The 23,348-nt window shown below is 44.6% G+C and overlaps 1 protein-coding gene across 3 annotated transcripts in view; it reads right to left on the bottom strand.

Annotated features, from left to right (window-relative positions):
• The window catches only part of LOC137331690 (lactosylceramide 4-alpha-galactosyltransferase-like), a 73,155-nt gene extending 50,154 nt beyond the window's left edge, over positions 1–23,001 (bottom strand). For all 3 annotated transcript variants that reach the window (XM_067995655.1, XM_067995654.1, XM_067995652.1), the window contains exon 1: positions 22,571–23,001. Coding sequence is in view for 1 of the 3 variants with exons in the window: in XM_067995652.1 (XP_067851753.1) it covers positions 22,571–22,592 (22 nt within the window). In the remaining 2 variants the exon portion in view is untranslated. The remainder of the gene's footprint in view (positions 1–22,570) is intronic.
• Between the last annotated feature and the right edge of the window lie 347 nt (positions 23,002–23,348).

Genomic DNA, 23,348 nt, shown 5'->3' with positions numbered 1-23,348 from the left:
CTACACTTCAAAAAGTATTTAATTGGTTGTGAAGCACTTTGGAACGTCCTGAGGTCATGAAAGGCGCTATAGAAATGCAAGTCTGTCATTCTTCTTCTCCCAAAAGGGGTTTGATCTCCCCCTTTGAATGCAGAACATAAAAAGGTTGCTCAGACCAAAAACAATTTGATGTAAAATTCCCAAAAAGTAGGAAGTCCCCACAAAGAACATAAGAAATAGGAGCAGGAGTAGGCCACACGGTCCCTCGAGCCTGCTCCACCATTCAATCAGATCATGGCTGATCTTGAACCTCAACCCCACTTTCCCGCCCAATCCCCATATCCCTTGGTTCCCCTAGAGTCCATAAATCTATCGATCTCAGTCTTGAATATACCCAGACCACCTCTCATTCTTCTAAACTCCAGAGAGTAGGCCCACTTTACTCAATTTCTCATCATAGGACAACCCTTTCATCCCAGGAATCAATCCAGTGAACCTTGGTTGTCCCACCCCTAAGACAAGTATATCCTTCCTTAGATAAGGAGACCAAAACTGTACACAGTACTCCAGCAGCTCGCCAAGGCTTCTTCGACAGCATCTCCCAAACCCACGACCTCTACCACCTAGAAGTACAAAGGCAACAGATGCATGGGAACAACACCACCTGCAAGTTCCCCTCGAAATCACACCATCCTGACTTGGAAATATATCGCCGTTCCTTCATCGTCACTGGGTCAAAATCCTGGAACTCGCTGCCTAACAGCACTGTGGGAGAACCTTCACCACACGGACTGCAGCGGTTCAAGAAGGTGGCTCACCACCACCTTCTCAAGGGCAATTAAGGATGGGCAATATATGCTGGCCTTGCCAGCGATGCCCACATCCCATGAATGAATTAATATAAAAGGTGAGCTCTCACCAAAGCCCTGTACAATTGCAGTAAGACTTCCTTACTCTTGTACTCCAACCTTCTTGCAATAAAGGCCAACATGCAATTTGCCTTCTTAATTGCTTGCTGTACCTGCAGGCTAACTCTGTGTTTCTTGTACGAGGACACCCAAGTCTCTCTGAACACCAACATTTAATAGTTTCTCTTCATTTAAAAAGAGTCATCACTGCCTGTGAATCACTGAGGCGTTCCTCACTTCCTCCTGACAGATTTATATAATCTCAAATTATAATTATTTTAATGTTAGCTAACAATCTCATGAGCAGGATTAGGCTTCTTTATTTGCATTAGGATATTAATGGAAAACATTATTTTTATGAATCTCGGAATCAGTTTCCACAGTCTGTCACCTTGTTTCCAAGGTTTACATTTATACTGTTATGACAAGACTGAGAAAACGTCTGTAAGCAGCTCCTAAGTGAATGGTTATTTTGGCACCAATTGCTATGACAGCAGACAGCATTGAAAAATACGTCAAGTGTAAAGCTTCGGCCTTCAGCAGGCCCCTGCTTGACAATATTAATTCAGTCGGTCTGGAAAATATGCATCACCCCATCGATTTGCTCACCAACAATGGCTGCAATTATTGTGTACTGTCACCCACAATTTTTAAGACCATTTTTTGAAATCTTGCTGTTCTACTGCTTTAAGCATTTCTTCAGCTGTACAGTTGTGTGTTAGTGCTGTTTAGTTGCACGTTAATGCTGTTTACTAGAGCATGAAGCTTTGGATTGGTGCAGGAGCCTGCAAATTACGAGTTACATTCAGTGAAACTCCTGACGTGCACAGCAATGATTAGCCTGATGGTGTTACAGCCCGAGACAATTACGAGTGCAGGTTCAAATTGATTCTGAGGATACGCTGGATCTGTTTGGCATTTTGTATTGCACTCGGTTCCTGCCTCACTTTAAATCATATCATAGACTGTAGACATTAATCCGATGTATAGGGCCTGTAATTTTATTAAATTCAGCAAAGAGCAAAGAGCAGTATTTTTATGAGTGAAAAGATGACGTTTTTCTCTTTGGTTACGAGCGTGTCTCTAAAGCTCTTTATCACCTGTGGCCATTATCAAGGAGTTCTTTTAACAAACCTGTCTTCTCACTTCCCTTGCACAACAAAAATAAACTTTGTCGACAGAACTGCAAACAAATTTTGACAGGGTTCCCATTGGGCAGTGATCCGAAGAGGTTCCTGGGCAGGTGAAAAGGCCACATTTCCCTTTGTGGCCTCACCGTTCTCTATCTCTGTAATCTCCTCCAGCCCTACAGCCATCCGAGATCTCTGCATTCCTCCAACTCTGGCCTCTTTACGTTCCCCACTCTCTTCGTCCCACCACTGGCGGCCGTGCCTTCAGCTGACTAGGCCCTAAGCTCTGGAATTCCCACTCTAAACTTTTCCCCCTCTCTACCTCTCTCTCCTCCCTTAAGACCCTCCTTAAAACCTACCTCTTTGACTAAACTTTTGGTCACCTGTTCTAACATCTCCTCCTTTGGCTCGGTGTCAATTTTTGTCCGTTTACACTCCTGTGAAGCGCGTTGGGACGTTTTACTACGTTAAAGACACTATATAAATGCAAGTTGTTGTTGTTGACATTTCAACTAGAGTTTCTGAATTCTGGTGTGAGAAGGCCACAATTTCTGACAGTAAAAGTTTAAAAAAGTCAAATGAGTTCACCTGGACTTCAATGCATTAAAAGAAAGAGGGAGCAGAATATATGGCAAGGGAATATATAAAACCATTCCAAAATATATTCTTTTTGGTTTCAAACACCAAACTTCAATACACTTTAAAGTATTGAAAAAACTACCAAAGGAAACTGTCAAAAAGTCATAATTTCCTGTGGGGGAGGAGGTGGGGGTCATGCCCTGTGTCTCCTCGAGGGATTCTTTATAAAGACTATAGAAGAGACTAAGACTGTTCTATAATAAGAACATAAGAAGATAAATAGGAGCAGGAGTAGGCCATCCGGCCCCTCGAGCCTGCTCCGCCATTCAACAAGATCATGGCTGATCTTCGACCTCAACTCCACTTTCCCGCACGATCCTCCCATCCCTTGATCCCCCTAGAGTCTGAAAATCTATCCATCTCAGCCTTGAATACACTCAACGACTCAGCACCCACAGCCATCTGGGATAGAGAATTCCAAAGATTCACAACCCCGAGTGAAGAAATTCCTCCTCATCTCAGTCCTAAATGGCCGACCCCTTATCCTGGGATTAAGCCCCCTAGTTCTACTCTCCAGCCAGGGAAAACAGCATCTCAGCATCTACCCTGTCAAGCTCCACCAGAAGCTTATATGTTTCAATGAGATCACCTCTCATTCTTATAAACTCCAGAGAATATAGAAAGAAAGACTTGCATTTATATAGCGCTTTTCACAACCTCAGCGCTTTACAGCCAATGAAGTATTTTTGAAGTGTAGTCACTGTTGTAATGTGACTCAATCTCTCCTCACAGGACAACCCTCTCATCCCAGGAATCAACCTAGTGAACCTTCATTGCACCGCCCCCAAGGCAAGTATATCCTTCCTTACCTAAGGAGACTAAAACTACACAGTACTCCAGGTGAGGTCTCACCAAAGCCCTGTACAGTTGTAACAAGACTTCCTTACTCTTGTACTCCAAACCCCTTGCAATAAAGGCCAACATACCATTTGCCTTCCTAATTGTTTGTTGTATCTGCATGTTAACTTTCTGTGTTTCGTGTACAAGGACACCCAAATCTCTCTGACCACCAACATTTAATAGTTTCTCACCACTTAAAAAGTATTCTTTTTTTCTATTCGATTCTTCCTACCAAAGTGAATAACCTCACATTTCCCCACATTATACTCCATCTGCCACCTTCCTGTCCACTCACCTGTCTATATCCTTTTGCAGACTCTGCATCCTCCTCACAGCTTACTTTCCCCACCTAGTTCTGTATCATCAGCAAACTTGGATTCATTACACCCAGTCCCCTCATCTAAGTCATTACTATAGATTGTAAATAGCTGAGGCCCAAGCACTGATCCTTGCGGCACCCCACTAGTTACAGCCTGCCAACCTGAGAATGGGCAGTTTATCCCTACTCTCTGTTTTCTGTCCGTTAACCAATCCTCTATCCATGCTAATACGTTACCCCCAACCCACAAGCCCTTATCTTGCGTAACAATCTTTTATGTGGCACCTCATCAAATGCCTTTTGAAAATCCAAATGTACTACATCCACTGGTTCCCCTTTATCTGCCATGCTAGAATCACTCAAAAAAACTCTAATAAATTTGTCAAACACGATTTCCCTTTCATAAAACTATGTTGACTTTGCCTAATCATATTATGATTTTCTAAATGCCCTGTTACCATTTCCTTAAATAATGGATTCCAGCATTTTCCCGACGACTGATGTCAGGCAAACTGGCCTACAGTTCCCTATTTTCTCTCTCCCTCCCTTCTTGAATAGTCGAGTTACATTTGCTACCTTCCAATCCACTGGAACCATTCTAGAATCTATGGAATTTTGGAAGATCTTTCGGATGAGATGTTATCTCATCTGGTGGACGTAAAAGATCCCACAGCACTACTTCGAAGAGCAAGGGAGTTCTCCCCGTTGTCCTGGCCAATATTTATCCTTCAGCCATCATCATGAAAACAGATTATCTGGTCATGTGTCACATTGCTGTTTGTGGGACCTTGCTGTGCGCAAATTGGCTGCCTCGTTTTCTATAGTACAACGGTGACTACACTTCAAAAGTACTTTGTTGGCTGTGAAGTGCTTTGGGACATCCTGAGGTCGTGAAAGGCACTGTATAAATGTAAGTCTTTCTTTTTAGCAGTCTAATGATCTATTGATTAAAGGAGAGTACCTCAACAACAAGTATGTGTCAGTTTGGCTCAGTTGATAGCACTGTTCACTCCGCGTCAGAAGGCTGTAGGTGCAAGCTCCACTACCGACCTTGAGCATGCCAACCTGGGCTGGCACTCATGAATACTTTATATCTGTTCTCACAGTAGAGAAAAAGGACAAAGTACCAGCGGTAAAAGGGAACTAAAAATAAGTCAAGGGGAGGAATTTAGTGGATTTTATAGAAGTAAAAAAATGGCAATGGAAAAAAATAATGGGACTTAAGATTGACAAATTTCCAGGAACTGATGTTTTCCCCCATCATGAGATTAGAAGAAATACGTCAGGAAATTGAAGATGAGGTAGTTATAATTTTCCAAATCTCTCTAGATTCGGGAATTGCAAATATCACTCCATTATTTAAGAAAGGAGGGAGGAACCAGGAAACTACAGACCTGTCAGTTTAACATCAGTTGTGGGGAATATATCATAGACAGAGTGACTGAGAGCTTGGACAGATATCAGTTGATCAAAGAGTGCCAACATGAATTTGTGAAGGGTAGGTCATGTCTGACTAATCTAGTTGAATTTGTTGAGGATGTCACTAACATGGTGGACAGGGGTGTGTCTATGAATATTGACCATATGTACTTCCAGAAGGCATTTGATAATGATCCACACAAGAGATTATTTGCAAAAAATGAGAGTGCATGGAACTGAAACTTTGTGATATGGATCAGTAATTAGTTGGGAGATAGGCAACAGAGTAGGGATAAAGAGTTAGTTCTGATTGGCAGGATACGACAACTGGTGTTGCCCAGAGATCTGTACTGGGGCTTCAGCTTTTCACCATATATGTTAATGACTCGGATTAAGGAATAGAGAGTTGTGCATCCAAGATTGCAGATGACACTAAGTTAGGGGGCACAGTAAGTTGTGTAGATGGGAGCAGAAAGATACAAAGAGATATAGACAGTCTGAGTGGGCAAAACTATGGCAGAGGGAGTTCAATGTGGGGAAGTCTGCGGTGACAAATCAGAATATTTTTCTTAACGGTGAGGGAGTAGGAGCTGTGGAGAAGCAAAGAGATTTAGATGTTCATTTACACAAATCATAAAGCTAGTGGACAGGTACAAAAAGTAATCAAAAAGGTTAAAGGAATGATGGCCTTTATCTCAAGGGGGCTGGAACAAAATTGAGGAAGTGATGCTTCAGTTGTACACAGCCTTGGTCAGACCCCATCTGGAGACTGTGTTCAGTTTTGAGCACCAAACCTCAGGAAAAATATATTGGCCTTGGAAGATTCACCAGAATGATACTGTTTTGGTGCTGTGGGAGGGGAGGAAATCCAAACAAGGAATTTAGATCTGAGCAGCGACAAAGTGGCAGCGAGCCCATCAAGTGTGGGGGAGAAGGCCTCGAGACCAGAGGTACCAGTGGGTCCTAAGCGGGGACGGGCCTGAGAGGTGGGGGGTGGGGGAGCAGACGAGGGACCCGAGCAGGGTGTGAGGAGGGGGGACCTGAGTAAGGGAGGGGAGAGGGGGGAGGGGGACCTGAGCTGAGGGAGGGGAGAGGGGGGACCAGGGACCTGAGCGGAGGGAGGGGGGACATGATCTGAGGGAGGGGAAGAGGGGGGAGGGAGGGGGGACCTGAGCTAAGTCAAGATCAAAAACAACAACAAAAAATCAAGGAGTGATGTCACAGGACAGCAGGTGAGTGATTGGTTTTATTTTCTCTGTAAACGAGAGTTTGGTTTAAACTAACAGCTGGGAAACTAAAAAGGGATAGGTTAATCAGGGTAAGTAAATTAATAATAAGAGTATTTTAAGTCTTTCTTTATTTTTATTACGTTTAGTAAATAATATAATAAATCGAGGCTTGGCAGGGTACCTCAGTCCTGTTGAATGCACATCTCGTGCCATGAGCGAACTCCAGGATGCTCCCATATCCTGGACAACCGCAGGTGCAGGAAGTGTCGTCAGTTGGAGGAACTCAAGTTCCGGGTTTCAGAGCTTGAGCAGCAGTTGGCGTCACTGCAGTGCATCCACGAGGCTGAGAGCTACGCGGATAGCACGTTTCAGGAAGTGGTAACCCCGCGGCTTAAGAGAATGCAGGCAGAGAGGGACTGGGTGACCCCCAGACAGACAAGGAGGACCAGGCAGGTAGTGCAGGAGTCCCCAGAGTGCATCTCACTCTCCAACCAGTATAAATACTCAAGTCCACACCACCATGGGTGGCTCAGCTGTACTGGGTCGCCGAGGGGGGGGGGGGGGGGAAGGAAGGAGAAGAGGAGGAAGACCGAGAAAGCAATACTGATAGGGGATTCACTAGTTAGGGGAACAGACAGGCATTTATGCGGCCGCAGACGTGATTCCAGGATGCTATGTTGCCTCCCGGGTGCCAGGGTGAAGGATGTCATTGAGTGGCTGCAGAACATTCTGAAGGGGGAAGGTGAACAGTCAGAGGTCGTGGTCCATATCGGTACCAACGCCATAGGTGGAGAGGGATGAGGTCCTGCAGGCAGATTTTAGGCAGCTAGAAAAGAGATTAATAAGCAGGACCTCAAAAAGGTAGCAATCTCCAGATTACTCCCAGTGCGACACGCTAGTGAGTATAGAAATAAGAGAATAGAGCAGATGAATGGGTGGCTGGAGAGATGGTGCAGGAGGGAGGGCTTTAGATTCCTGGGGCATTGGGACCAGTTCTAGGGGAGGTGGGACCTGTACAGGCCTTACGGGTTGCACCTCAACAGAGCTGGGACCAATGTCCTCACGGGGAGGTTCAGTCGTGCTGTGGCCCCCCCACACAGTGTGGGGGGAGGGGTTAAACTAATTTGGCAGGGGGATCGGCACCAGGATGTAGCATTGGAAAGGAGAAACAAGGTGCACAAAGGATTGGGAGAGAAAGATAGCCCTAGAGCAAGTAATAGTACAGTATTAGGTGGGACCAGACTAAGAGAGAGTACAAGAAAGTCTAAGATGTGTGTAAACGCACGAAGGTTGGTAAACAAGGTTGGTGAGCTGCAGGCGCAAATAGCCACTTGGGAATATGATGTTGTGGCGATAACAGAGACCTGGCTCAATAAAGGGCAGGATTGGGTACTAATATTCCTGGATACAAGGTGTTCAGGAAAGATAGGGAAGGGAAGAGGCAGTATTGTTTAAGGAGAAAATTGCAGTGCTGGAGAGAGAGGATGTCCTGGAGAGGTCAAGGACAGAATCTATTTGGTTAGAGTTAAGAAACAATAGAGGTGCCATTACACTACTGGGTGTATTCTATAGGCCACCAACTAGTGGGAAGGATACAGAGGAGCAAATTTGCAGAGAAATTAGAGAGAGGTGCAAGAATCATAGAGTAGTGATAATGGGTGACTTCAATTGTCCTAATATAGACTGGGATAGTTAAAGTGTAAAGGGCAGAAAGGGAGAAGAATTTCTGAAGTGTATTCGGGAGAACTTTCTTGACCAGTACATCTCCGGCCCAATGAGGAAGGAGGCATTGCTGGATCTGGTTCTGGGGAATGAGGTGGGTCAAGTGGAGCAAGTGTCAGTGGGGGAACATTGAGGGAACAGTGATCATAGTATCATAAGGTTTAGATTAGTTATGGAAAAGGACAAGGAGCAATCTAGAGGAAAAATACTTAATTGGAGGAGGGCCAATTTCAAGGGGTTGAGAACGGATCTGACCCGGGTAAATTGGAATCAAAGATTGGCAGGCAAAACTGTAATTGAACAGTGGGCGGCCTTTAAAGAGGAGATGATTCGGGTACAGTCTAGGTACATTCCCACGAGGGGGAAAGGGAGGGCAACTAAAGCCAGAGCTCCCTGGATGGCGAAAGAGATAGAGAGTAAGATGAAGCAGAGAAAGGGGGCATATGACAGATGTCAGGTTGATAACACAAGTGAGAACCAGGCTGAATGTAGAAAGTTCAGAGGGGAAGTGAAAAAGGAAATAAGAGGGGCAGAGAGAGAGAGTATGAGAATAGACTGGTGGCTAACATAAAAAGGGAATCCAAAAGTCTTCCATCGGCATATAAATAGTAAACTGGTAGTAAGAGGAGCGATGGGGCCGATTAGGGACCAAAAAGGAGATCTACTCATGGAGGCAGAGGGCATGGCTGAGGTACTAAATGAATACTTCGCATCTGTCTTTACAAAGGAAGAAGATGCTGCCAAAATCTCAGTAAAAGGGGAGGTAGTTGAGATACTGGATGGACTAAAAATTGATGATGAGGTGGTACTAGAAAGGCTGGCTGTACTTAAAGTAGATAAATCACCCGGTCCAGATGGGATGCATCCTAGGATGCTGAGGAAATTAAGGCTGGAAATTGCGGAGGTACTGGCCATAATCTTCCAATCATTCTTAGATACGGGGGGGAGGGGGGGTGATGCCAGGGGACTGGAGAATTGTAAATGTTACACCCTTGTTCAAAAAAGGGTGCAAGGATAAACCCAGGCCAGTCAGTTTAACCTCGTTGTTGGGAAGCTTTTAGAAACAATGATCCGGGAAAAAATTAAGTCACTTGGATAAGTGTAGATTAATTAAGAAAAGCCAACACTGATTTGTTAAAGGCAAATAATGTTTAACTAACTTGATTGAGCTTTTTGATGAGGTAACAGAGGGGGTTGATGTGGTGTATATGGACTTCCAAGCGGTGTTTGATAAAGTGCCACATGATAGGCTTGTCAACAAAATTGAAGCCCATGGAATAAAAGGGGCAGTGGCAGCATGGATACAAAAGTGACAGGAAACAGAGAATAGTGGTGAACGGTTATTTTTCGGACTGGAGGGAGGTGTACAGTGGTGTTCCCCAGGGGTCGGTGCTGGGACCACTGCTTTTCTTGGCATATATTAATGACTTGGACTTGGGTGTACAGGGAACAATTTCAAAATTTGCAGATGATACAAAACTTGGAAGGTTAGTAAGTAGTGAGGAGGATAGTGATAGACTTCAAGAGGATATAGACAGGCTTGTGGAATGGGCGAACACATGGTAGATAAAACTTAATGCAGAGAAGTGCGAAGTGATACATTTCAGTAGGGAAAACGAGGAGAGGCAAAATAAACTAAAGGGTACAATTCTAAACGGGGTGGAAGAACAGAGAGATCTGGGGGTATATGTGCACAGGTCGTTGAAGGTAGCAGGGCAGGTTAAGAAAGCAGTTAAGAAAGCATATGGGATCCTGGGCATTACAAATACAGGAATAGAGTACAAAACAAGGAGCTTATGATGAATCTTTACAAAACACTGGTTCGGCCACAATTGGATTATTGTGTCCAATTCCTTGAAGGCCTTAGAGAGGGTGCATAAAAGATTTACTAAAATGATTCCAGGGATGAGGGACTTCAGTTACATGGATAGACTGGAGAAGCTGGGGTTGTTCTCCTTAGACCAGAGAAGGTTGAGAGGAGATGTGATAGAGGTGTTCAAAATCATGAGCGGTGTAGACAGAGTAGAATGAAACTGTTCCCATTGGCGGAAGGGTTGAGAACCAGAGAACACAAATTTAAGGTGATTGGCAAAAGAACCAAAGGTGACATGAGGAAAAACGTTTTTATGCGAGTTGTTATGATCTGGAATGCACCACCTGAAAGGGTGGTGGAGTCAGATTCAATTGTGCTTTCGAAAGGGAGTTGCACAAGTACTTGAATTCGAAGGGCGACAGGGAAAGGGTGGGGCAGTGGGACTAGCTGGATTGCACTTGCAATTGGGCTCGACAGGCCGAACGGCCTCCTTCTGTGCTGTAACCTTTCTATGACTCTAGATGATTGAGGGGTGATCTAAACGAGGTGTTTAAAATGATAAAGGAACTTGATAGGTAGATACAGAGAAACTATTTCACATCTGATGGGGGAATCCAGAACAAGGGGGCATAATCTTAAATTTACAGCTAGGCCATTTAGGAGTGAAACGAGGAAGCACTTTGCACACAAAGGGTAGTGGAAATCTGGAATACTCTCTTCCCCCTCACCACCACCAAAAGGCTGGATGCTGGGTCAATTCAAATTTTCAAGCTGGAGATCGATAGATTTTTGTTGGGTAAGTGTATCAAGAGATATGGAGCAAAGGCAGGTAAATGGAATTGAGGTACAGATCAGCCATGATCTAACTGAATGATGGAACAGATTCGGTGGGCTGATTGGCCTACGCCTGTTCCTATGACCCCTCCAGAGTTCAGGAGTGTTTCCAGCATTTCCTGTTTTTGTTTTTATAGTATCTTAGTACGGTACAGCACAGGAGGCCGCAATTTCGGCCCATCATGCCTGTGCTTTAAATTATCCAATTAGTCCCATTCCCCTGCTGTTTCCCCGTTGCCCTGTAAATTTTTTTCCCTTTTCAAGTATTTATCCAATTTCCTTTTGAAAGTTACTATTGAATCTGTTTCCACCGTCCTTTCAGGCAGTGCGTTCCAGGCCATTCAAGAAGGAGACAGTGAAGGCTCAGAGCAAATATGTTCCCACAAAAACGGGTGGGACCCCCAAATCTAGAGCCCCCGGATATCAAGGAGCATACAGGGTAGGATAAGGCAAAAAAGGGAAGCTTACATCAGGTACCGTGAGCTCAATACTACAGGAAGCCTAGAGGAGTAGAGAAAGTGCAGGGGTGAAATTAAAAAGGAAATTAGGAAAACAAAGAGAGGGCATGAAAAAATATTGGCAAGTAAAATCAAGGAAAACCCAAAGGTGTTTTATAGATGCATAAAGAGGATAACTAAGGAAAGAGTAGGGCCTATTAGAGACCAAGGAGGTAACCTGTGTGGAGACAGAAGACATGGGGATGGTTCTTAATGAATACTTTGCATCTCACTGAACATAGTGAGAGAGGAAGTATTATGGGGTTTAGCATCTTTGAAAGTAGATAAATCGCCAGGCCGGGATGAAATGTATCCCAGGCCATTAAAAGAAGCAAGGGAGGAAATAGCAGAGGCTCTGACCATCATTTTCCAATCCTCGCTGGCTACAGGCGTGGTGCCAAAGGACTGAAGGATTGCTAACATTGTCCGTTATTTGAAAAGGAAGGGATAGACCGAATAATTTCAAGCCAGTCAGTCTAACCTCGGTGGTGGGCAAATTATTGGAAAAAGAGGGACAGTATTAATCGTCATTTAGAAAGGCAAAGATTAATCAAGGGCAGTCAGTATGGATTTGTTAAGGGAAGGTCGTGTCTGACTAACTTGATTGACTGTTTTGAGGAGATAACAACGAGGGACGATGAGGGTAGCGCGTTTGATGTAGTCTACATGGATTTTAGCAAGGCTTTTGACAAGGTCCCACATGGCAGACTGGTCAGAAAAGTAAAAGCCCATGGGATTCAAGGGAAAGTGACAAGTTGGATCCAGAATTGGCTCAGTGGCAGGAAGCAAAGGGTAATGGTTGACGGGTGTTTTTGTGACTGAAAGGCTGTTTCCCGTGGGGTTCCACAGGGCTCAGTACTGGGTCCCTTGTTTTTTGTAGTATATATATCAATGATTTAGACTTAAACGTAGGGGGCATGATTAAAAAGTTTTGCAGATGATATCAAAATTGGCCGTGTGGTTGATAGTGAGGAGGAAAGCTGTAGACTGCAGGAAGATATCAATGGACTGGTCAGGTGGGCAGAAAAGTGGCAAATGGAATTCAATCTGGAGAAGTGTGAGGTAATGCATCTGGGGAGGTCAAACAAGGCAATCACACAATAAATGGGAGGATACTGAGAGGTGTAGAGGAACAGAGGTACCTTGGAGTGCATGTCCACAGATCCCTGAAGGTAGCAGGACAGGTAGATAAGATGGTAAAGAAGGCATACGGGATAATTTCCTTTATTAGCCGGGCATAGAATATAAGAGCAGGGAGGTTATGCTAGAACTGTATAAAACACTAGTTAGGCCACAGCTTGAGTACTGCGTACAGTTCTGGTCACCACATTACAGGAAAGATGTGATTGCACTAGAGAGGGTACAGAGGAGATTTGAGGATGTTGCCAAGACTGGAGAATTTTAGCTATGAGGAAAGATTGGATAGGCTGGGGTTATTTTCTTTGGAAGTGGAGGCTGAGGGGAGGTTTAATTGAGGTGTATAAAATTATGATGGGCCGAGATAGTGGATAGGAAGGACCTGTTTCCCTTATCCGGGATCCAGTTGTCGTGGTCCATGTAGGAACCATCGACATAGGTAGAACTAAGAATGAGGTTCTGCTGAATCAGTTTGAAGAGCTAGGGTCTAAATTAATAAGCAGAATCTCATAAGCAGAATCTCTGGATTACTACCTGAGCCACACGCAAATTGGCATGGGGCAAACAGATCAGAGAACTAAATGCATGGCTGAAAGAGTGGTGTGGGAGACAGGGGTTTCAATTCATGGGGCACTGGCACCAGTACTGGGGAAAGAGGGAGCTGTTCCGATGGGACGGGCTCCATGTAAACTGGACTGGGACCAGTGTCCTGGTGAATCGAATAACTAGGGCTGTAGATAGGGCTTTAAATTAAAAAGGTGGGGGGGGGGGGGGGGGAATTTAAAAATCTAATCAGGAAAGTCAAGGTATCAGAGCAGTGTAGTGATTTGGGTAAAGATAAGCAGAGTGTGGCAGGAAGGGACAGAGTTTACCAATAATAGAGCATCAGCAAATAAAGTCAAAGCAGGAAAAAATGGTAAAGTCAAAATTAAAGGCTCTTTATCTGAATGCATGGAGCATTTGTAACAAGATAGATGAATTAGTTGCACAAATAGAGATAAATGGGTTTGATCCAATAGCCATTACAGAGACATGGTTGCAAAGTGACCAAGGTTGGAAACTAAATATTCCAGCATATATGACGTTTAGAAAAGACAAGCAGAATGGAAAAGGAGGGTGGAGGTGGGGGGGGGGGGGGTGGGTGTAGCCCCAATAATAAAGGACGACATAAGAACAGTGGTGAGAAAGGATCTTGATTTGGAAGATCAGGAAGTAGAATCAGTCTGGGTGGAAATAAGAAATAACAAGGAGCAGAAAACACTGGTGGGAGGAGTTTATAGGCCCCCCAATAGTAGTTATACTGTTGGACAGAGTATTAATCAGGAAATAATAGGAACTTGTAACAAAGGTAATGCAATAATCGTGGGGGACTTTAATCTTCATATAGACTGGGCAAATCAAATTGGTAAAGGTATTTTGGAGGACGAGTTCATGGAATGCATTTGAGACAGTTTCCTAGAACAATACATCATAGGACCAACAGGGGATAGGCTATTTTAGATCTGGTATTATGTAATGAGATAGGGTTAATTAGTAATCGCACAGTAAAAGATCCTCTGGGGAAGAGTGATCATAATATGATGAATGTCACATTGAGTTTGAGAGTGACGTACTTAAATCAGAAACTAGAGTCTTAAACTTAAATAAAGCCAATTACATAGGTATGAGGGGCGAGTTGGCCAAGGTACATTGGGTAATTAAATTAAAGGGTATGACAGTAGATAAGCAATGGCAAACATTTAATGAAATATTTCAATATTCTCAACAAATATACATTCCATTGAGAAATAAAAACTCCACGGGAAAAGTGATCCACCCGTGGCTAACTAAAGAAGTTAAGGATAGTATTAGATTAAAAGAAGAGGCCTATTATGTTGCCAAGGAGAGTAAAATGCCTAGGGATTGGGAGAGTTTTAGAAACCAGCAAAGGATGACCAAAAAAATTGATTAAAAAAAGAAAATAGAATATGAAAGTAAACTAGCAAGAAATATAAAAACAGATTATAAGAGCTTCCACAAGTATATAAAAAGGAAGAGAGTAGCAAAAGTAAACATTGGTCCCTTAGAGGCTGAGACAGGAGAAATTATAATGGGAAATCAGGAAATGGCAGAGCCGTTAAACAAATATTTTGTATCTGTCTTCACAGCAGAAGACACAAAAAGCATATCAGAAATAGTGAGAAACCATGGGGCTAATGAAAGTGAGGAACTTAAAATAATTAATATCAGTAGAGAAAAAGCACTTGAAAAACTAAAAGGGGCTAAAAGCTGATGGCCTACGTCCTAGGGTTCTATAAGAGGTGGATGCATCGGTTTTGATCTTCCAAAATTCCCTAGATTCTCGAACGGTCCTAGCCGATTGGAAGGTAGCAAATGTGACCCCGCCATTCAAGAAAGGAGGGAGAGAGAAAACAGGGAACTACAGGCCAGTTAGCCTGTCATCAGTTGTCGTGAAAATGCTGGAACCCATTAAGGAAGTGGTAACAGGGCACTTAGAAAATCATATGATAAGGCAGAGTCAACATGGTTTTATGAAAGGGAAATCGTGTTTGACAAACTTAGAGTTTTCTGAGGATGTAACTAGCAGGGTAGATAAAGGGGAACCAGTGGATGTCATTTATTTGGATTTTCAAAAGGCATTCGATAAGGTGCCACATAAAAGGTTATTACACAAGATAAGGGTTCATGGAATTGGGGGTAATATTAGCATGGGTAGAGGATTGGTTAATGGACAGAAAACAGAGTAGGGATAAACGGGGCATTTTCAGGTTGGCAGGCTGTAACTAGTGGGGTGCCGCAAGGATCGGTGCTTGGGCCTCAGTTATTTAAAATCTACATTAATGACTTAGATGAAGGGACCAAGTGCAATGTATCCACGTTTGCTGATGATGCAAAGCTAGGTGGGAAAATAAGCTGTGACGAGGACACAAAGAGTCTGCAAAGGGATATAGACAGGTTAAGTGAGTGGGCAAGAAGGTAGCAAATGGAGTATAATGTGGGGAATGTGAGGTTATTCACTTTGATAGGAAGAACAAAAGCAGAATATTTTTTTAAATGGCGAGAAACTATTAAATGTTGGAGTTCAGAGCGACTTGGGTGTCCTCATACAAGAAACACAAAAAGTTAGCATGCAGGTACAGCAGGCAATTAGGAAAGCAACTGGAATGTTGGCCTTTATTGCAAGGGGGTTGAAGTACAAAAGTAAGGACGTCTTATTACAATTGTACAGGGCTTTAGTGAGACCTCACCTGGAGTACTGGGTACAGTTTTGGTCTCCTTATCTAAGGAAGGATATACTTGCCTTAGAGGCGGTGCAATGAAGGTTCACTAGATTATTTCCTGGGATGAGAGGGTTGTCCTATGAAGAGAGGTTGGGTAGAATGGGCCTATACTCTCCGGAGTTTAGAAGAATGAGAGGTGATCTAAGTGAAACATATAAAATTATGAAGGGGCTTGACAGGGTAGATGCTGAGAGGTTGTTTTCCATGGCTGGAGAATCTAGACCTAGGGGACATAGTCTCAGGATAAGGGGTCGGAAATTTAAGACTCAGATGAGGAAGAATTTCTTCACTCAGAGGGTTGTGAATCTTTGGAATTCTCTACCCCAGAGGGCTGTGGATACTCAGTCGTTGAATATATTCAAGGCTGAGATAGATAGATTTCTGGACTCTAGGGGAATCAAGGGATTATGGGGATCAGGAAGGAAAGTGGAGTTGAGGTCGAAGGTCAGCCATGACTTTATTGAATGGCGAAGCAGGCTCGAGGGGCCATGTGGCCTACACCTGCTCCTATTCTTATGTTCTTAGCAGAGGGGTCAATAACTAGGGGGCATAGATTTAAACTAATTGGTAGAAGGATTAGAGGGGAGCTGAAGAGAAATGTTTTCACCCAGAGGGTGGTGGGGGTCTGGAACTCACTGCCTGAAAGGGTGGTAGAGGCAGAAACCCTCAACTCATTTAAAAAGTACTTGGATGTGTACTTGAAGTGCCGTAACCTACAGGGCGATGGAACAAGAGCTGGAAAGTGGGCTCTTTTTCGACGGGCATAGACACAATGGGCTGTAAAAAAATGTTTTCGCCTCATGTTGCCTCCGGCCCTTTTGCCAATCACCTTAAATCTGTGTCCTCTGGTTACTGACCCTTCTGCCACGGGAAACATTTCTCCTTATTTACTCTATGAAAATCATTCATGATTTTGAACACCTCTATCAAATCTCCCCGTAACCTTCTCTGTTCTAAGGAGAACAACCCCAGCTTCTCCAGTCTCTCCACACACCTGAAGTCCCGCCTCCCTGGTACCATTCTAGTAAATTTCATCAGTGTCAATGCCGAGAAAACCCTTAAAGGAAAAGGAGGTAAAAGGTATTTGTACATGTGACGTCTGAACAAATCATTTATCATCCATAAGGTGCATGCAAGCTGTGTTTAAAAAAAGTCTATGACAGGGATCATACTGCTCCGAGACTAGCTCAGATCTGCTGACTCATTGTTAAAAAAAAAGTTAGCTAATCTCCGGTTTGTTTCAATTTTATTTCTCCTAATAATCTATTGCCAATGATCTGACCATGACTAGTGTATCAAGCCTGTGAGATTTGATAACTTGTGGATCTAATATCTGTGAGCGCCTTTACTGGTAGAAATAAGTGCTCTGGAATCAAACAGCAAAACAATTCTCTTACCCGTAAGGTAATCCAGCAAATTGCCAGGGAATTTATCAGGAAAGACGTTTATGCTAACATACATTTGCAGACTGCAATGAATGTCATGTGACCAAACCTTGCAGGATTAGTTCCAAGTAGAATTGGCAACCCTAGCCTGTGCAGATGAATGTACAAGATCCCATGGGCAAAGAAATTAAATACACATTCATCCAATCACCGTGTGCATAATATAGACAAGTTCAGGAGGAATATAGGAATTGCTAGACGTAAAAAAGACCAAGGTCCATCTAGTTCATCTTCTACCATCCTGGTTGTCACATGATACAACGATAATGGAGTTGATGACTAATCACAGCAATCAATCTCTCTCAATGAGTCTAAAACAGACCCAGACATGAGGTGAGGAAAATCTCAGTGGTGGAGCGCTTTGGGAACCATAGGTCCAAAGTCACCTTTTTCCTCCCAAACATACTACACCTAGCACATGTCATGTCTCAAATTACTCATATACAATATCCTAAAATGTTAATGGAGCCAGCTAACAGTAACTGCATTTCAAAAAGCAATTCACTGGTTGTACAACAATTTGGGTTGCACTGAAGAGCCCATCGTTTTTTTTTTAAAAAGCAAGTTCTTTCTTCCCTGTTGCTCAACATTATGTATTAAGTTTCCTCACATTGTTTGCATTGGTCAACTCCTCCTTGGATCTCAGCCATGCCCCCATTTCGTTCTGCAGATAGATGAGCAAGGGGCAGGGAGAATAAAAAGGACGATCATGAGGCCCCTCTGCTCATTATTATTGACGCAAATTATGTCAATCCAGTCACAAGTAGCCTTTTACAATCTGTGTCAAACCTTTTTTTTATTATTCGTTGATGGGATGTGGGTGTTGCTGGCGAGGCCAGCATTTATTGCCCATCCCTAATTGCCCTTGATTTTTAAACTGAAGCAGCCCAATTAGCATGCACACACAAGCCTGTACATATTGTAAGCAAACCATTGCAATTCCACTGGCTTCAAAGCAGCGAGCAGAGCCTCCAGTGATCAGACTGATGTGTTCTCTCAGGACCAACACCCAACCACACCCAGTGCTACCCTCCACCAAATAATTTTAATGCAATGCAAGGAAGATTTCCACTCACTCATTTAAATCTGCTGCCTGTAAATGCTTCATGCATTGTCCTGCTGCAATCTACAAGATTAAAATTTTGAAACTCTAAGCGGAGCTGCTCTCCCACATGGTCCACTTTGGCCAGGGACAGACCGAGAGGACTTCAGCTGGACATTCCCACCCACCTACGTAGCAATGTCCCTCGCACCAGCTCCTCCTCTCGTCCCTTGCTGTGGCTACTAAATCCATCGCTCCAGTGATGTCTCGACTTTCCACCATTTGATGGCACATGGTGCTGCACACCCATGTTGCTCAAGGGGAACTCCTGCTACCCACTGTCTGCTGAGCAAAGGCTTCGCCTGTGTTAGTCAGTTGTCTAATCAATTAGGGAGTATCCCCTTTTATGGGAAGGGGGGGTGGTGGAGAAACAGGATCTTTGTGGTTGAGGTGCTTCCAAGATGCTGCAGCTGGCAGAGGACGATTGAGCCAAATTAAACATCTATGGCAGATTCAACAGTGGTTGGCTGAGCCAGCTAGGTCTGCAATACCTCAGGGCATTGATCATCTAGAACCGACTAATGGAACCCAAGAGGACAGACTTGTCACTAGAATCATAGAAAGGTTACATTCAGTCCATCGAGTCCTTACCGACTCTATGCAAGAGCAATCCAACTAGTCCCACTGTCCCGCCCAATCCCCATAGCCCTCCACATTTTTTTCCTTTCAAGTACTTATCCAGTTCCCTTTTGAAAGCCATGATTGAATCCGCCTCCACCCTTGCCTCAGGCAGTGCATTCCAGATCCTAACCACTCGCTGTGTAAAAAAGTTTTTCCTCATGCCACCTTTGGTTCTTTTGCCAATCACCTTAAATCTATGTCCTCCGATTCTTGACCCTGCCGCCAATGGGAACAGTTTCTGTCTATCTAGACCCTTCATGATTTTGAATACCTCTACCAAATCTTCTCACAACCGTCTCTGTTCCAAGGAGAACAACCCCGCTTCTCCAGTCTATCCACATAACTAAAGTTCCTCATCCCTGGAATCATTGTAGTAAATCTTTTCTGCACCCTTTAAGGCCTTCACATCCTTCCTAAAGTGCGGTGCCCAGAACTGGACACAATACTCCAGTTGCGCCCGAACCAGTGTTTTATAAAGGTTCATCACGACTTCCTTGCTTTTGTATTCTATGCCTCTATTTATAAAGCCCACCACTTTCTCAACCTGCCCTGCCACCTTCAACGATTTGTGCACCTAATATCCCCAGATCTCTCTGTTCCTGTACCCTTTTTAAGAGTTGTGCCCTCTAGTTTATATTGCCTCTCCTCGTTCTTCCTGCCGAAATGTATCATTTTGCATTTTTCTGCATTAAATTTCATCTGCCACGTGTCCACCCATTCTACCAGCCTGTCTATATCCTCTTGAAGTCTATCACTATCCTCCTCACTGTTCACTACACTTCCAAGTTTTATCAACTGCAAATTTTGAAATTGTGCCCTGTACACCCATATCCAAGTAATTAATATAGATCAAGAAAAGCAGTGGTCCCTGTACCGACCCCTGGGGAACACCACTCTATACTTTCCTCCAATCCGAAAAACAACTGTTCGCCACTACTCTCTGTTTCCTGTTACTTAGCCAATTTTGTATCTATGCTGCTACTGCCCCCTTTATTTCATGGACTTCAATCTTGATGACAAGCCTATTATGCGTCACTTTATCAAACGCCTTTTGGCGTTTATACACCAACTGCATTGCCCTTGTCGACCCTCTCTGTTACCTCATTAAAAAAAACTCCATCAGGATAGTTAAACACGATTTGCCTTTAACAAATCCGTGCTGACTTTCCCGAATCAATCCACACTCATCCAAGTGACTGCAAATTCAGTCCCAAATATTTCCCCACCATCGAGGTTAAACTGACTGGCCTGTAGTTGCTGGGTTTATCCTTACACCCTTTTTTGAACAAAGGGGTAACATTTGCAATTCTCCAGTCCTCTGGCACCATCCCTATATCTACCGATGTTTGGAAGATTATGGCCAGTACCTCTGCAATTTCCATCCTTACTTCCCTCAGCATCCTAGGATGCATCCCTTCCAGACCGGGTGACTTATCTATTTTAAGTGCAGTTAGCCTTCCTAGTACCGCCTCTATCAATTATTAGCCCATCCAGTATCTCAACTACATCTTCCTTTACTGAGACTCTGGCAGCATCTTCTTTCTTTGTAAAGACAGAGGCAAAGTACTCATTTAGTACCCTCGGTCATTCGCTCTGCCTCCATGTGTAGATCTCCGTTTTGGTCCCTGATCGGCCCCACCCCTCCTCTTACTACCCGTTTACTATTTATATGCCTATAAAAGACTTTTGGATTCCCTTTTATGTTTGCCACCAGTCTATTCTCACACATCTCTTTGCTCCTTATTTCTTTTTTCACTTCCTCTCTGAACTTGCTATATTCAGCCTGGTTCTCACTAGGAATTGGGATTCTTCCCATTTGGTTGCAGATAGTTCTAAGAACAATGTTCGAATGGGTAGGGTGATCCTGTCTAGCCACAGAGGGTTACCAGTCTTTGTATTGTAAGTGGTACAGTGTTAGCTGCTTAAACTCCAGCAATACTGCTGACACAGGGCCGGGGAGCCAGGCGAGATAAGCTACTGCAGGGGTTGCTTTGGCTGCAATTGCATAGATAAGAGTAGAACCAGGCGAGGGCAGTCCCAATGAACTGGACAACGGAGAAGAGGCATTGCAGGAGGATGGTGTGGTCAACAGTGTCAAGGGTGGTAGAGGGATCGAGAAGGACCCCTTAAATGCATCTGATGGGTTGGCAACCCTATTTGGACCCCAGAAGCAAGTGCTTGGGGGGGAGGAGGGGGGTTTGCAGGCCAGACCGGGCACAGGATTGGAAAGTATTAAAACATTAAAATGAAGCTACCCAAGTGCTTTGTAAATTCGTGTGAAGATCAGAGTGTGTCCCCGGCTCCGGCCTACGGAGAGGAACTCAATTCAGCAAAAAGAGAGAGCCGAGCGAAGCCCCGGGGTTGGGTTTAGGGGGACATTTCTCCAGCTGCCCCCGTTAGTTCGGGTTTCTACACACTGAGCCCGAGTGAGCGGGTCCGGGGCCGTAATGTGGGGAGGAGGAAGAGGTGGAGCCGGCTCTCGGTCAACACAAGGGCGGCCAGGCTTCCGAACTCGCTCAAAGTGGGCAAAACAGTGGGGTAGGGGGGGAATGGGAGATTTCCTACAGCTCTTCCAGCGTTTCCCGCAGGCTAAAGTTGTGAAAGATGTAACAAAACAACAGTGTGTTCATTCTGGGACAAAACAAAACTCTACAAACAGCGCTTTGAAATGAGCAGAGTGAGATAGTGGGGTGGGGGGGGGGGGGAGATAGAGAGAGAGATGATAGAGAGAGGGTGAGATAAAGAGAGAGAGGGAGATAGAGAGAGGGAGATAGAGAGAGGGGGGAGATAAAGAGAGAGAGGGAGATAGAGAGAGGGGGGAGATAAAGAGAGAGAGGGAGATAGAGAGAGGGGGGAGATAAAGAGAGAGGGGGGAGATAAAGAGAGAGGGGGGAGATAGAGAGAGGGGGGAGATAAAGAGAGAGGGGAGATAAAGAGGGAGATAGAGAGATAGAGAGAGGGTGAGATAAAGAGAGAGGGGGGAGATAAAGAGAGAGGGGAGATAAAGAGGGAGATAGAGAGATAGAGAGAGGGTGAGATAAAGAGAGAGGGTGAGATAAAGAGAGAGGGGGGAGATAAAGAGAGAGAGGGAGATAGAGAGAGAGAGATAGAGAGAGGGAGATAGAGAGAGGGTGAGATAAAGAGAGAGAGGGGGAGATAGAGAGAGGGAGATAAAGAGAGAGGGGAGATAAAGAGAGAGAGGGGGGAGATAAAGAGAGAGAGGGAGAGAGAGAGAGAGATAGAGAGAGGGTGAGATAAAGAGAGAGAGGGGGGAGATAAAGAGAGAGAGGGAGAGAGAGAGGGAGATAGAGAGAGAGATGATGAAAGAGAGAGGGGGAGAGATAAAGAGAGAGAGGGAGATAGAGAGAGGGGGGAGATAAAGAGAGAGAGGGGGAGATAGAGAGAGGGGGGAGATAGAGAGAGAGAGGGGGAGATAGAGAGAGGGAGATAGATAGAGAGAGGGGGATAGAGAGAGGGAGATAGAGAGAGGGTGAGATAAAGAGAGAGATGATAGAAAGAGAGAGGGGGAGATAAAGAGAGGGGGAGAGGGGGAGATGGAGAGAAGGAGAGATGAGAGGGGGAGATAGAGAGAGAGAGAGAGGGAGATATACAAAGAGCGAGGAGGGATGGATCCATTCAGGAACTAGCGACTTACCTCTGCGGTCAGCCGAACCCATCGATCGTCTCCCTCCTCGGGCCGAGAACAACTGGATACAGAGTAACTCCTCGGACTGAGAACAGAGTAATTCCCGGGAACCGCTGGATACAGTCTGGTGGCGGCAGCTCCTCGGACTGAACCCCAATTGCGGAGTGAGTGAGTGGAGTGAGGGAGGGAGGGAGTGGAGTGAGGGAGGTTCTCGGTCTCATGCAGCGGCCCAGTGTTGGGAGGCTCGCCCTGGGCCAGAGGGGCGGTATCATTGACGCTCTCTGCCCACCACAGTCAGCAAAGTCCTCACACAATCACCGCCCAGTTTTCACAAGTTATTGTCTCCCGCGATTGGAGCGAAATTAAAAAGCGCAGTGAAAAAGTTGGCCGTGCTGTTCGCCCCCATGTTGAAGTCTGCAGGCGAGTGTCGGAAGGGCTCGGTGCTCACACTTTCCTGTACAGCTAGGGGGAGGTTTCACTCCGAGCTTTTCTGATCAGTAACCAGCAGAAAGCTCCCCGCCCGGTCCTTCCTTCCTGCACTTTGCTCTCTGAGTGTCTCACAAGCTTGTTTCACTTTGCTCTCTGAGTGTGTCTCACAAGCTTGTTTCACTTTGCTCTCTGAGTGTGTCTCACAAGCTTGTTTCACTTTGCTCTCTGAGTGTGTCTCACAAGCTTGTTTCACTTTGCTCTCTGAGTGTGTCTCACAAGCTTGTTTCACTTTGCTCTCTGAGTGTGTCTCACAAGCTTGTTTCACTCTGCTCTCTGAGTGTGTCTCACAAGCTTGTTT

This window comes from Heptranchias perlo, chromosome 13 (genome assembly GCF_035084215.1).
Source record: "Heptranchias perlo isolate sHepPer1 chromosome 13, sHepPer1.hap1, whole genome shotgun sequence".
Taxonomy (NCBI): Eukaryota; Metazoa; Chordata; class Chondrichthyes; order Hexanchiformes; family Hexanchidae; genus Heptranchias; species Heptranchias perlo.
This window is presented reverse-complemented; position numbering and strand designations above follow the sequence as displayed.